Below are 14,439 nucleotides of genomic sequence, written 5' to 3' on the forward strand. Positions count from 1 at the left end.
ACCAGATTTTCTACATGTAACGCTTTAGTTTTTTCCTTCAGGCTAAGGCTGTGTTTAGACTGCAGGCAAATCAGATTTGTTTCTCAAATCAGGTCTTTGGAAACAAATGTCTGCACTTATTTGCAAGATGTTTGAAACAGCTGTTTGATCGCACTTCAAATCAGACAAAACCAATAGGAATTGCATTATAAACCAGCTCTCAATATGATTTGGATTTGATTTGGAAAAATCTGATTTCATGTGTTTTTTTTTTTTGCTGTTCACACTATCATAATCAATCTGGATACAATCTGGATATGCCAAAAAAGGATTTGGGGTTTGGGCTGTCAGTCTGAACATAGCCTAACGTTTTTTTTTCCTTTAAGAAAGCCTCATTATTTGAATCCATGTCAAAGCTGACAGGATTTTATTGTTCTATAATGAAATGCCTGTATCTAGAAATGAGACTTAATTAAAATTCTCCACTAAAGACTCGAGACCCAACTCACACCCCAGCAACTAGAGACCGGAGTCATATGTAAGTCCCGAGACTATAGCTGCAAGAGTAATAGATCATGAGTGGGCAGAGCCAGGGTGAAGCTGAAGCCAATGTGAGCCAATGGTAAATGGGGCATGTAGTCCAGAGAGACACCATGACAGCTTGTTCAGCCTAGCAACAATAGCAATGAAAGAATGGAGTGGGTGGAGCACAAAAGAGTGAGAGAAGAAGAGAGAGAGACCTTCACTCCTTACTTTTCCATACCACTCTGAGGACTTCATATTAACATGTGAACCACACAGCAATTCCCTTCTTTGAGCAGCAGCTACTGTAATGAATATGGGACACCGTTTCATCTTCCGTCACCTTGCCTATGGCAAACAGGCTTCACGTAGTTGTGTTTTCATACAGTAGAGGGTGGAACGTTAACTAGCACATCTGCAACCCAGTTTTGGCACTAATTAGGGCTTAGGACCCAGGATGAAAGAACATGCAGCAGGAGGCACTAACCCCTTCTAATGGACTCATAATGGAAAGCCAAAACAGATAGTAATGAATAAATCCTTTAAATCTATGAGAAAACTGGATATGTTCCATTAGAGTTATTTAGGCCCAGGAGAGATGGTTCATTCATAACTGAAGAGAGTTTGTGTTTTTTCTGATTGTATTCATACACTGAGATAAATAATAGATATATAAGGCCCCAGCTTGGCTGACGTTTGAGACCTCTATATCAGAGGTGGCAAGCCATCTCAGTCAACTATATATTTGGGTCTACATCAGTAAAATAAAGTAACCTATAAATAAAATACAAACAGTGTGTGTTCTAGAGCTGAGAATGTAGTTTGGTGCGATTAGGCTTTTCATGTCGTTTTCCTGAAACTGATCACAGATTTCTTGAACGGTTTCGTCCAGTACACCAAAATACAAGTCTTTTTAGTAACCCATAGCAAAGATAGCATCTGATCCAGTCACTGTCTCTTTACCAGACCTCATCCATGGACGCTGTGGGCCTTGGTAGTTATTTTTGAACACACAAGTCAACTGTGAACAGTCGTTATCTGTTCCCATTGCAAACAGAGTAGACACTGTGCTACTAGCTCGGCTCTTGACATGGCGTAATATAAACTTAGTGACTGTAGTGTACTGGGTCGTTTAGCCATTTCTAGCCATTGACCAACACGCCTTTATCATATGACTAATTTCTGGAGAGAAACATTACAAGCAGCCAATCTGTAGATTATCACTACTCAGCTGCCCCATAGTGTCGTGGAGATCAGTCTCTATACATAGTTTTTGACAAATGTCAATATTATCTAATGAAAGTGAAGTGACAAACATTTCAGTGCCTCCCCCGAATGTTGCTGATGAGACCGAGCTTTGGATTTAAGATTCTGAACATATGGTGTTCTCGGCTATGGTAATGTGGTCTCTGTTAAACTACAATATCGCAGGTTCTTCCTTCCCGCTGCTGTGAGACTGTTCAACCAGCACTGCTCCCAGTAGACCACACACACACACACAATATACACACACACACACACACACATACAATATACACACATTCAATATACACTTATATTCAGAATGTAAATATTTTTCACTGTGCAATATGTTCATAAGTTCAATACAGATCTTCTGCAACTCTTATTTTTATTCTTATTCTTATTTTGTTGTAAATAGTCTAGAGATTTAACTTTAATTTTTATTATTTGTAATGTTTATAATGTTTATACTGTTTCCCGTTTCTATTACCGAGTGCCTTACTTCTATCACTCTGCTGCTGTAATACTGTGAATTTCCCCGCTGTGGGACTAATAAAGGATTATCTTATCTTATCTTATCTCTTATCTAATCTTACCTTATATATGAAATAGACTAAAAGCAAGAAAACTATTGCAGGTACTTCAGCATTCAAATGATCCTATATTGAACTAGTTTGTAATGTTAGTCTTAGAATGTCCTTGGTGTCCTGAAATTTTGCTAGTTTCTATGCTAGCATTCAGTGTTTCCAAACACATAGGGCCATTGTTTTCTGTGGCTTTCATAATTTGACAGTATCTGTGGCGGTGGCTAGGCATTGGGCTAGGCAGACCAATGTTGTGTTGTAATTCTGACAGTATAGAGGCTGAGTACACAGGGTTCTGGCAGAAATCCCCAGCCTCCAGCAAAAGCCCTGCTGCCAACAACACACGCCACCAAGGGAAATCCCTTAGAAAGAAAGATTTGTTCAATATGAAAACCTCCGCTGCAACCTCCAATTTTCAGTGCCGTGTTTTAAAACAGCATGGGACCTTAACATTGTAGCCGAATGATATGATCAAATATATAAGCATTAGAACAATGCATTTTTCTTTCACGTTGCAATTTAGCGTCTGGTATTGGTCATATTCATATTCTGGCCTTAAATTTCACCATTTGGCCTTTTATTATCATAAATGTTTGAGGGCCTATAAAAGGGGAATTCATAACCATTTCGTGTGTTAACATCCTGTGAGGGAGCTTTAAGAAGCATTAAATGCTGCAGCTGTCTAGTTCCTATTACCACCAATGTGAACAGTTCCAGTGATGAATCGTGACTTTTAGAGCTTCAATTTGTGAAATATGTGTATGTCAAAAACAGTTTTTCTGATTGCTGTAGCGGCCCTGCATGCTTAAAATTCCTACTGTTAACTGCATTTTACTATAGCAGCTGTTTGCAGATTGTACTATGCAGTTTCATTACTCTGGGTTTGCTCCAGCTTTGCGCTAGAATTGGCCCTTCTTTAGTTTGGGGGGAGCGAACGACACAATGCCCCCTCATAGTTGGTGCCTATGCCACTAAGAGTTAATCTAAAGTATTAGGTCTTCTTTTCAGCTCTTGAAGTCCTAGCCAATAGGGGAGTTAGCTTAGCCTTACCTACCTAGATACCACAGAGAAAAACAATTCCTAACTGCCCAAGTTTTTGCACAGCCTCTCAAGAGTTGAACCCTTTGGGTTCCACCCAAAATGTAACAATGAAACAAGAGTAATACTGTAATACCTGCAGATTGTAAATACAGGCATGATACTTGGGCTGTCTCTGAAGGCCGAGAACATTTCTGAGCCTGTTTCTCTAGGATGGGGCATTTCACATCAAACAACTCTGAATCATGCAAAAATGGACATCTCAGCTACAGATAAGGGCACTCATAGTAAGAGCCATTAAATAATTAACTTCTCCGCACATGAATTTCATTATGCCCCATTTTCTCTGCGTTTTGTTGCAGGAACCTCGTTCTGGTGTCTACTGGACATCGTCCCCATTAAAAATGAGAAAGGAGAGATGGTGCTCTTCCTGTTCTCCTTCAAAGACATCACGGACACACACGGCAAGGGTCACCACAGCAGCATGAGAGACGGTACGATCATAAGGAGCTTGACTAGTTTATAGATTTGCTCCAGGTTCTAAAGTTAGGCTGCTATGAACACAAATCTCTGCTGTGTGATGGTGGAACAAAAGTATGTGAATGTGTTGGTTTCCCTGGATTAATTGAAAACGTTTTCAAAGAGATATTTCAAATTTGGACTGTATGCCCAGCAGTGAATGATGTGTTTTGAAACTTTGGCAATGTTTATATACCATTTCAAACATATTATATCGAAAAAAGTGAGGAGAACGCTTAATTCAACACTGTACACGTTAAAGCAACACTGTAGGTATGTACTGTATATAGACTACCTAAGACCTGTAAATAGTGAGCAAAATAGACCGACAATGAGCTTAAACATGATACAATACAGAACTATTTGTGTCTGCTAGCACTAAAAGAGTTCACATAGTTTTCCTTTAAATGCTGTGTGTTGTGTGTAGATGAGAAGAGGCAGAGCAGGAAGAGCGGGAGCTCTCGTCTGAGTGAGGCCCGACGGAGAGGACGCACCGTGCTCTGCCACATCACCAGTCAGTTCTCCCGTGGGGGCAAGAACGAAGTCAACCTGGGCGGGGTCAGTACACTACAGCACTGATTACTACTCCTCCTCACTACATACTCATTTTAATTGTCTAACTATATATTAACACTATAGTCAGGGGTGTAATCATGCATAGATGTAACAATATTATATATATATATATATATAATAATATATATATATATATAATAGGGGTGGGAATCTCTTGGCACCTCACAATTCGATTCGATTACAATTCAGAAGGCCGTGATGCGATAATAAAATGATTATCGCTGCATCTTTTTTTTTCTCACTGTGTGATGACTTGGTACTTTTAAAGCAAAGTATTTGTACTGATCTATAATGAAATGACTTCCAATATGTTTTATTAATAAAACACATGGGAGTGATGTGGTGAGTGGACTTGAAGACTCATTCGCTGCTTTTCCTTGGAGCTCATGAGACGCCGCTGCCACTCATCTGCGATAAAATGCGCAGTTACGCTGAAATAAGATCCTGTGATAATGGACGTCCACGCAGCACGTGTTACAGCCGTCCAGCCCGCTTTCTTTAGTGATTTCAGAACTCCGGATTTGGCCGAGTTGTAGAGAGTCAGGGGTCACTGTGTCAGTAAAATATCTGCCAGACAGGACGTGAGCAATACGGAGACTGCAGGTCACCCAGCAACACAGTCTCTCCTGGCCAGCAGCGACACGGCAGAGAGAGGTTTAGCTCAGGCCAACATTTAGAGACTTATTCGCATTTATAAGCAGCGCAGTTGATTTCCTGGAACGTTAAATCTGCAACGACAGACTGTCAAACACTAAAAAGTTGTGAAGCAGAAGTCGCTTCTCTTTCGAATTTTCCCATTCCACCTTAAACAGTGCTGCACTTACATTCAGCGCCTCAGTTAGAATTTAAGGTGGAACGGAAAAATTCAAACAAGAAGCGACTTCAGCCTCGTAAATCAGTCGAACGATGAGAGACATTTTACAATAAGCTGCTCTACTTCTGAGGAAAAGTCTTCTGGCGGAGACGGGAGGAAAGCAGCTATAGCTGAGCTGAAGCTTAAAGCAAAGGAAAGTAAGTCTGTTTTCATTTATACTGTTCAGCCTATATTAAGACATTAACACATGCTGAGACATACTGGACATTAAATGTTGTGGCTCCCAAGGTGGTTTGATTTTTGTTGAAAGGACAAAACGGCTCTTCTTCACATTTGGGTTGTGACTCCTGACCTAACCTGACTTTTAACGCAGTGGGAGTGGGCCGGATTTCTCGCTCATCCAGTAGTGTTTTTGTTACATGCTCCCAGAGACTGTCCAGGTGCTGCACTTACCCACTTCCAAGTTCTGCCTTTTACGTTCCATCAACATTACGTCATACATTAAAATTTAGAAAATCGATTTTTGACATTTGTGAATTGATTCAGAATTGTTCACGCCCGCATCGCGATGCTTCTAAGAATCGATTTTTTCCTCACACCCCTAATATATATTGTGAATTTTTCACCTCAGTATGATAGATGGAGTATCTATGATATGATAGATGATTTGATGTTCGACTTTTCTAAGAAATTTAAAAACCTACTGGTGAATCTGCTGATGAATGTTCATGAGAATGGAGTTTCAACAACAGCAGTTTACTTGGGCCCAATCTCATTTCACCTCTTGCCCCCATAACTACTGCATGAATTCTTATGCCAGTAAACACTTATGCTGGTAGTCGCAATGAATGGTTGTAAAACCATTTGGCAGAAGTTGAGTGGAATGCTACTTTGATCATTGGGGCTTTTTTTTTTACTAGTAGATGTTATTAAATGTGTAAGTGTTTTAATATTGCTGCCAAGGTTTCATATTTAACTACCATGTGCAGCCTACTTCTTGCATTTTTCATAACCAGCTTTAACCTAAAAACGCAGAAAAGGCAAGAAACTATAAAAGCTTAAATCAACACAGCAATACAGTCTTATCAGCATTTTGAGCCTGTTTTTAGGTCCATTTTTGGATTTTTAAGCACCTTTTCTATGACAACTAGCCAGTTCTTGTCGCTCCACAAGAGGGGCCCAAATGAAAAAGGCTGAAGAGAACTGAGCTTTTCATTAAAGATCTCATGAAAGTTGTCAGTTTCAACAGAAATGAACACTCTATGTTCAGTCACTCAATTTATGGAGGAGAAAATAGACAAACCTCTGAAATGTAACCTACAGCTTAATGCTAGCCAGGAGCTTGTTAGCTTGCTGAGCAACCTTTGTTGAAAAGCCTGACTGACTGGCATTACTGACCCTGCATTCTGTCGTTTAAAATGTCTGTGAACTCTCCAGCCTGGGTACGTTTCTCTTCGCTCTGTATCCAGTCATTTAGCAGATGTTCTTCCTGAAAAAAAACAGCTTACGTTCTCTTTGTGTATCTCATCATTTGCTGAAGCAATTTTGTTTAAGTGCTGGGCTGAAGGGCAGAACAGCTGTGTGACTTGGAGTCACACGATAAGTGTACAATTGCTAATCAATAGCCCAAAACACTGGAGCCAACACAGCTGTCCATATGACACAGAAGTGACACGGACAGTTAAGATTTGGCAGAATAGCACGGCGGCATTTGGTCAGCACTGTTATGGAAGATTTGGAAGAGAGGAAGATATGGATAGAGGAAGATTTACTGTTGGCTAGAATGAGCTTTTTTGACCTAACAAGCCCAATTTTACACACGCCAAGGAACCTTTCCTACTGAGAAACACAGTTTAGACCAGTATGACTTTCTAAGCTGGTTTATGCTGGTTTGGTGCTAGTTTAGCTCGTCACCCAGCATGTTCATACTGGTTGACCAGCATACCAGTGTCCAAAACACAGCGTATCTGCATCTACATTGGTCATTTTTTGACATATTTGGTAAATGCTAGTCTTTTATGATGCATAAAATGTATATTTTCCTAAAACAGGAAGCTTATAAGCATATATCAGTTTATACCATTCAAACCAGAAATGTTTAAGGGTCGGTTTAGTTTGATGCTAATGTAATTTGAATTTTGAATCGATTTGTTTCATGATGACTTGGTTTTCCATTTGATTCAGAAATGATTTTTGTGAATTAAGAACGACTGACTTTATTCAATGCACAGTAATAAAAATCTGTGAATGAGTGAATCAACTTTTAAGAATGAATATAACAAATTAAAAATATTAATGGAATGAACTAACAGACTTCAGACTCCCAATATTTCACATACAAAATTTGAATCAATAAAATGGCTTGCCAAGTTGGTCAAAGTAATTTTTGAGTGTTTCTACCGGTCGGTTTGTCATGAAACTCTGTTGATGTTTTCAAATTATATGAAAAATAAAAAATGAGTGTAATTTTTATATAATAAAAGAACTTTATTCAAAAAACACTATCTCACATTTTCATGTCACTACCGAAACACAGAGTTTTAGTATGTGGGCGGTGCCTTATTTTAGCCACACCCCAGCCTTTTAGAGAAAGAAGTGAGATGCATCTCTGTCCCTCATGGCCACATTGTGAGCATTAGATCCCATTATTTTGGAGTAAATGTGTGTCCCAACGTCTTAAAATCATTGAGGAAAATTAAGAACTGTCACTATCAAAACACATATTTTCAACAATTTTTTTGTTTTAATAATAAAAGTATTACTATTATGAGCTAAAATTGTCACTACTGGAACAGTCACTACTGAAACATTTGGTAAAGTTTCGTAAAGTGTTCTGATTGTTTTGGTAGTGACAAAATAGCGTGTTCATCTATTTTATTACAGTAAACGTAAGGTATAGTGTTTTTAAAGCAAAATGATTGTTGGATAATGGAATATGACTGCTCAAATGTGATGTGTAATTTTATTTAGTTCATTGTGTTTATTTTGTCAGGTAGCATATAAAAAAACATGTTTTAGCACGTTTTGAATCAGAATTAGTATTTGCATTAATTACCTATTAGTCCTTCCTCTCTGTGACCTCTGCATTACATTACACTGAACATTACTGAACCTCTGTGCCTCCTTATCAGCAAGAAAGGGTGCTGTGTTGCGCTAATGCTAGCAGCCATCAAAAACACTAATTATGCTATTCAGCACAAATTTCACAGCAATGGATGTCCCTTTGTGTGCCCAAACCCAAAGTTGGCTGAGAGGTTGCTGTAGTGGCAGCTGTTGCCGGGAGACATGTCACAGTTGCTATGGTGTTAGGGCAGGGGGGCAATTGCAGGCTGACGTTTTTGGCCAAAGCTAAGGGCACTTCAAGAGCCCCTGTAATACTTCCCCTGCGATTTTGTATCAAGATGACTGCTGTGCTAGCTTCAAAACCCCGTCACCTCTAAAAAAGGCCAGAAACTGGTTTTCACAGCTGTTTGAAAATGCTGAGTAAAAGGGTATGAATGTGAGATTATTGCTTTCTTTGGAGCAGTGTGAACTGGTTAATTATAGGATTCATTATACACTTGCCAAAAGCTGTATAAGTCAATAATGCAACTATACACAACATATACAGACACTACAAGGGTTACTCTCAGGCAGAATTAGAGCTGTATGATATGGACATGAAATGCGATGCTCGATAAAGCTGTTGGAGATCATGATGATGATATCAGTTGTATTCATTTACAGTGGGCATTGGCTGGATTCATTTAGAGCGAGCACTGGTTGGATTCATTTAGAGTGAACACTGGTTGGATTCATTTAGAGCGAGCACTGGTTGGATTCGTATAGAGGGAGCAATGGTTAGATTCGTGTAGAGCGAGCAATGGTTGGATTTGTGTAGAATGAGCACTGGTTGGATTCGTGTAGAGCAAGCACTGGTTGGTTTGTGTAGAGCAAGCACTGGTTGGATTTGTGTAGAGCGAGCACTGGTTGGATTCGTGTAGAGCGAGCACTGGTTGGTTTGTGTAGAGCAAGCACTGGTTGGATTCGTGTAGAGCGAGCACTGGTTGGTTTGTGTAGAGCAAGCACTGGTTGGATTTGTGTAGAGCGAGCACTGGTTGGGTTCATGTAGAGCGAGCACTGGTTGGGTTCGTGTAGAGCGAGCACTGGTTGGGTTCGTGTAGAGCAAGCACTGGTTGGGTTCATGTAGAGCGAGCACTGGTTGGGTTCGTGTAGAGCGAGCACTGGTTGGGTTCGTGTAGAGCGAGCACTGGTTGGGTTCGTGTAGAGCGAGCACTGGTTGGATTTGTATAGAGCGAGCACTGGTTGGGTTCATGTAGAATGAGCACTGGTTGGATTCGTGTAGAGCGAGCACTGGTTGGTTTGTGTAGAGCAAGCACTGGTTGGATTTGTGTAGAGCGAGCACTGGTTGGTTTGTGTAGAGCAAGCACTGGTTGGATTTGTGTAGAGCGAGCACTGGTTGGTTTGTGTAGAGCGAGCACTGGTTGGGTTCGTGTAGAGCGAGCACTGGTTGGGTTCGTGTAGAGCGAGCACTGGTTGGGTTCGTGTACAGCGAGCACTGGTTGGATTTGTGTAGAGCGAGCACTGGTTGGATTCGTGTAGAGCGAGCACTGGTTGGATTCGTGTAGAGCGAGCACTGGTTGGATTCGTGTAGAGCGAGCACTGGTTGGATTCGTGTAGAGCGAGCACTGGTTGGATTCGTGTAGAGCGAGCACTGGTTGGTTTGTGTAGAGCGAACACTGGTTGGGTTCATGTAGAGCGAGCACTGGTTGGATCCGTGTAGAGCGAGCACTGGTTGGGTACGTGTAGAGCGAGCACTGGTTGGTTTGTGTAGAGCGAGCACTGGTTGGGTTCATGTAGAGAGAGCACTGGTTGGGTACGTGTAGAGCGAGCACTGGTTGGTTTGTGTAGAGCGAGCACTGGTTTGGTTCATGTAGAGCGAGCAATGGTTGGATTTGTGTAGAGAGAGCACTGGTTGGGTACGTGTAGAGCGAGCACTGGTTGGATTCGTGTAGAGCGAGCACTGGTTGGATTCGTGTAGAGCGAGCACTGGTTGGATTCGTGTAGAGCGAGCACTGTTTGGATTCGTGTAGAGCGAGCACTGGTTGGATTTGTGTAGAGCGAGCACTGGTTGGGTTCGTGTAGAGCGAGCACTGGTTGGATTCGTGTAGAGAGAGCACTGGTTGGGTACGTGTAGAGCGAGCACTGGTTGGGTTCGTGTAGAGCGAGCACTGGTTGGGTTTGTGTAAAGCGAGCACTGGTTGGGTTCGTGTAGAGCGAGCACTGGTTGGATTCGTGTAGAGCGAGCACTGGTTGGATTTGCGTAGATCAAACACTGATTGGATTAATTTAGAGCGTGCATCCTTCTTCTGTGTTTTTCAGTAATTTGTATTGGAGGGAGATAAAGACTAAGGCCTGATGTTGAAGAGGACTTTTTCAAGTTGTTCTTTTTTCTCGGTCTTGCTCTGATTTGGATTTTTTTTTATTTTTTAGCAAACAACTGCTTTAATGAAATGGTTGGTCTTATTAAATGTCTCCTTTCCATGATTCAGCACTATTTTCAAGTGACATTTCATCTCCTAGCACATTTCCAATGGACTCAAATCAGCTGGACAGACAGTGACCTTTTGACCCAGGAAGTGTTTATGAAGCCCAACAGTGTTATTGCTACATACTCCTCTGACCTGAACCTGCCTCTAGGCACAACACCCCGGTGCTTTATCAGGGGCATGCTGTTCCTCTGGACCCCAGGGCCTTTGGGCTCGTTCCAGCCCAGCACACCTGCTCCCTCCGCGGGCAAAGCCTGCGTCGCCTCCCCTTCGTCTGGACACCACCTCAGCCTCGCTTCCGATTCCACCTGCAAACAGATGGAGCTGTTTACACCCCGTCTGCCACCCACACAAGCTCTAACACAGTGCCACATGCCTCTATCCTTCACATCGCAAGACAGTGTGTTTTCATATTATAAATTGCTACAAACAAACAAACAAATAAAGAGGGTCATTCTAAATTGGAACACAACATGCTAATTAAATACATAAACGTGGGACATATTTCAAGCAGAATAGAATAAAATGTACATAGGGATCAGTAAATGTTCACTTTTTCTACCATAAGTGCACTAATGAACATTTTATGGGGGATGCCCAATACAATGCCCAATACATCACGCGATCTATTCAGAATCATTGTATGCAATTTTGGAAAAGCTCCTTTTAATTATGTTTTGGCATCATTGTGGTATTATTCAAATATTCTGAACTTCTTTGATCACAGGTATTATATTGATAGATTGATATTATATTGATAGATTAAACCTGTCCTGCGACATTTGTAATAAAAATTAAATTATTGTAGTGTCTGGGCTATGAAGCAGGGGAGAGGAACTCAACTGTTTACAAGTTGGGTACTTTATTGATCAGCCACATCTTTACTGTGGTCGGAATGCTAAAATAGCCCACTAAGTTAGCTGTTCATCTAGGCTTTCCCCCCAGCCTAAGGGGGAACAAGGCCCACTGCATATCCACACCACTCATCCACACCTGTTCTTCCTGCTGGAGGTGAACATGGCAGCTCCCAATGCTGCCTTCACAATAGAAGTCCCCCAGCAAACATACCCCAAGAAACCCCAAATACATTCCCAAACACACTACATTATCCTTAGCACAACCAAAGTTTGCCATTAAGGTTTAACTGTGTAAGCTCTTGTCCTGGTACATGTTATGCAGGAAGACTAGCGGTAAAGTGTGGACTTCAAAATGATGAAACATAAAAGAGCTGTCTAAGAATCGGTCCTTATTATCAGGAGTGTCTTAGGTTTGATTCCTGGCAATGCCACAGCCGTCCACTGCCAGGAATCCAAGACAGCATAATTAGCCTCCTGTCATGCTTGGCAAAGTGGGCATCCATTAGCTAACGTAACAGAATTGGCAGTTTAGCATTCGCCTCCAAGTCTGTTGAGCTGGCCAAAGACGCTACATCAGCGGCAGTTCTAAAACAGGTAGTTGTGCTTTACTTCTTGAGGGTTGCTCATGCTACCATCCCAGCTTGATAGCCTTGTGTGCTAGTGGACACCAGGGGTGATTCTTTGACCTTGCCTTTGGAAGAGAATTTTTATAATAAATTATTCAGCAATACATTTTCCCTGATTGTCAAGGCCATTAGGAGTTAATTAGTAAAGGAATGCTAGAGACTCTATTGTCCACCTGTTTAATAGTAGTGATGTAGGAGAGCAGGTGATCTGCACAAGCTGAACGACTTGCTTATGTTTGCCTTTCATGATGTAATTTTTCACAATCTCCGTTCTAGTTCTTCCCAAAGGTGTTTGATGGGGTTGAGGTCAGGGCTCTGTGCAGGCCAGTCAGGTTCTTCCACACCAAACTCACACCAAACTTGTGCACCGAGGCTCAGTCATGTGTCATTATTGGCCCCTCCCAGTCATCCATGTGCTTGTGTTTTGGTCTTCCATGTGCTTTTGTTTACATGTCAATGTGCTTTCGTTTATCTTCCCAGTCCAGCCCCCTTGTTTTCAGACTCCACCTCTGATTGTTACCACCTGTGTTTTCCACTTGTGTCCTGTTATCCTGTGTTATCCCTGTTGTTTTTAAGCCCTGTTTTCCTAGTAGTTTGCTGGTCTTTGTATTGTTTGTGCAGTTTGAAATGAAGTGTATTGTCTGTTGTGTTTATCCTGTGTTTTCTTTACGTTATGTCTGCCCACCGTTCTCTTCATCTTGGCTCATTGACCTTGGACTGTTATGACCATGACCTTGCCCCGAATAAATCTTGCTTGTCTTCGCACATGCGTCTGCCTCTTCATCACTCCACCACAGCGTTACATCATGCTGGAACAGAAAAGGATCTTCCCAAAACAAAAGTTAGAAGCATACAATTGTCCAAAATGTCTTGGTCTCCTGACACATTAAGATTTCTCTTCACTGGAGCTAGTGGGCCTAGGCCAACCCCTGAAAAACAACCCCATAGCATCATCCCTCCTCCACCAAACTTTGCAGTTGGCACAATGAATTCAGACAGGCTGCGTCCTCCTGGCAACTGCCAGATAGAGAAGCATGATTTGTCACTCCACAGAATGCATTTCCACTGCTCCAAAGTCCAGTGGCAGTGTGTTTTACACCACTCCATCCAACGCTTGCCATTATGCTCGGTGATGTAAGGCTTGCATGCAGCTGCTCAGCCATGGAAACTCACACTATGAAGGTCCCGGCCCACAGTTTTTCTGCTGATGTTGATGTCAGAGGAGGCTCGCTTCCCAAACACTTCCACTTTTCAATGATGCCACTCACAGTTGATCATGGTATATCGACCCATCCTTTCACAAATGTTTCTAAAGGCAGGTTGCATGACTAAGTGCTTGATTTTATACACATGTGGCAATGGGACTGAATGAAACACCTGCATTCAGTGTGTCTCCCAATACTTTTGTATATGAAACCAGGCATAAGAAATAAATCAGCACAGTAAAAAAAGCAGTCAATAAGAGAACAGTGGGCAGAAAAATTGACTTTATTCTCAAGACATTATAAACATTATGCCCATGGCACTATATAATTACAGTTTATTAAAACAGGGTTATCCTGCAAAAGGTCACCACTATGGCAGACCAGCGGCCCATACATTCCAATCATTTCCTTTTCCACAGCCTTTTTCTGGATTGTTGTCAGCAGAATTATGTGCTCTCTGACCTACAAAATGTTCAGATGAACAACTGGGCTACTGCATTTGTGCTGTGTGTGTCCTGTGTGTGTTCTGTGTGTGTTTTTATACATTACTTAGATGTTAATCTAAGCAAAAGTAGAATATATATGTATACTTTATTTTCCTTTGACTTTCTCCTTATGCAGGCGGATTAACTCATACTTAATGGTCATTTTGACTGGAAATGAAAAAGATGAAATTAAGGGTGGTCTAAGATTGTTGTGCAGTACTTTATAAGCTGCATGTGTATGATTTTATATCCTGACATTCTACAAAATAAGCAAGTATAAACAGATGCGTGTTTGAGAGAGAGAGAGAGAGAGAGAGAGAGAAAGAGAGAGAGAGAGAGAGAGAGAGAAGGGTTAATTCATAGACAGCAGACATAAATGATAGGAGTGGGGATTGCAGAAAAGCATGATAGCTAGAGCGAGAGAGAGAGAGAGAGAGAGAGAG

General features: G+C 41.5%; 1 protein-coding gene across 1 annotated transcript in view; it reads left to right on the forward strand.

Moving 5' to 3' along the window:
* kcnh4b (potassium voltage-gated channel, subfamily H (eag-related), member 4b) overlaps nucleotides 1-14,439 on the forward strand; it is a 103,913-nt gene that overhangs the window by 42,524 nt on the left and 46,950 nt on the right. Inside the window, exons 3-4 of the mRNA XM_017704502.2 lie at nucleotides 3,728-3,859; nucleotides 4,312-4,442. Coding sequence (XP_017559991.1) covers nucleotides 3,728-3,859; nucleotides 4,312-4,442 — 263 coding nt within the window. The remainder of the gene's footprint in view (nucleotides 1-3,727; nucleotides 3,860-4,311; nucleotides 4,443-14,439) is intronic.

This window comes from Pygocentrus nattereri, chromosome 13 (genome assembly GCF_015220715.1).
Source record: "Pygocentrus nattereri isolate fPygNat1 chromosome 13, fPygNat1.pri, whole genome shotgun sequence".
In the NCBI taxonomy this organism is placed as follows: domain Eukaryota; kingdom Metazoa; phylum Chordata; class Actinopteri; order Characiformes; family Serrasalmidae; genus Pygocentrus; species Pygocentrus nattereri.